This window comes from Phytophthora parasitica, assembly GCF_000247585.1.
Source record: "Phytophthora parasitica INRA-310 unplaced genomic scaffold supercont2.66, whole genome shotgun sequence".
Taxonomy (NCBI): Eukaryota; Oomycota; class Peronosporomycetes; order Peronosporales; family Peronosporaceae; genus Phytophthora; species Phytophthora nicotianae.
This window is the reverse complement of record NW_008649052.1, coordinates 249,134-250,023: the sequence shown is the minus strand read 5'-3', so window position 1 is coordinate 250,023 and position 890 is coordinate 249,134. Positions and strand designations below refer to the sequence as shown.

The window sequence follows — 890 nt, the reverse complement described above, 5'->3', positions numbered from 1 at the left end:
AAAATCTTTCTCATGCCGACAGTTTGAAATGTTAAGCATGTTGCAACGTTGCCATCATTCACGCAGCGTTGAGCTACGCTTCCAGGGTCCACCTTCTTGAAGTCATCCAGCATATGTCTAACCCGTTCGTCGACACTTTCAACCTTTACTTCATTCTGAATACTCCTGATCATGCTCCGGACGTCCCGTGATGTGACTCCCTTAACTAAGGCAAGCACCAACAGTCACATAGGATTACATACAGCCACATATACATACTATACTCACATGTTATCAAAGGAATTGGCAAATAAAAGAACAATTTGGAGACGAAGAATTTGCTAGATAAGCGTATCGATCTATCCTCTGAGAGTGGTCCAGTTGTCAAATTTCTTCCGAGCCTTGATAAGGACGCGACGGTGTACTCGGAATCAATTATTGGTACCATGACGCGCTTTCATCAGAAACGCAAGTATTTGAAGAACGTGGATGCTTGCTTGAAGTGGATTGTGGCTCAGACACAAAAGAGGTCCGTGGCAGTAGACCGTGTCGATGGAATAACCTCGGCTCTACGAGCGGCATCTGTGTATGCCTCGATAAAGATCCGCGACAACGAGGTATGCATTTGTGCTTGGTATGTGAATATGTGATGGTATGTGGCAGCATGTGCTAATGATGACATGGTTCATGCAGGTGTGTTTCTTATACGAACTTCTGGCGTTTCGCAGTGGTGAGTGGCTTAATGATATGTGCATTCGACTTGCTATACAAGTGATGACTCAAGATCGAAGTGATATCGCGTACGTGGATGGCGCCATGTTTGAACACATCCAGCCTAATGAGATTCATCTGAACGAGAGTCTCTGTGACGTTTCTGATCGACAATCGGGTATGATACTTATTCCAATGTC

General features: G+C 44.7%; 1 protein-coding gene across 1 annotated transcript; it reads left to right on the top strand.

The window, feature by feature from the left end:
• Window positions 1–425: 425 nt before the first annotated feature.
• Window positions 426–874, top strand: PPTG_24074 (hypothetical protein; the record flags this gene model as incomplete). Its single annotated transcript, XM_008915022.1, has 3 exons — window positions 426–596; window positions 673–779; window positions 838–874. 3 exons carry the CDS (start codon window positions 426–428, stop codon window positions 872–874), a joined length of 315 nt encoding a protein of 104 aa, XP_008913270.1.
• Window positions 875–890: the final 16 nt, after the last annotated feature.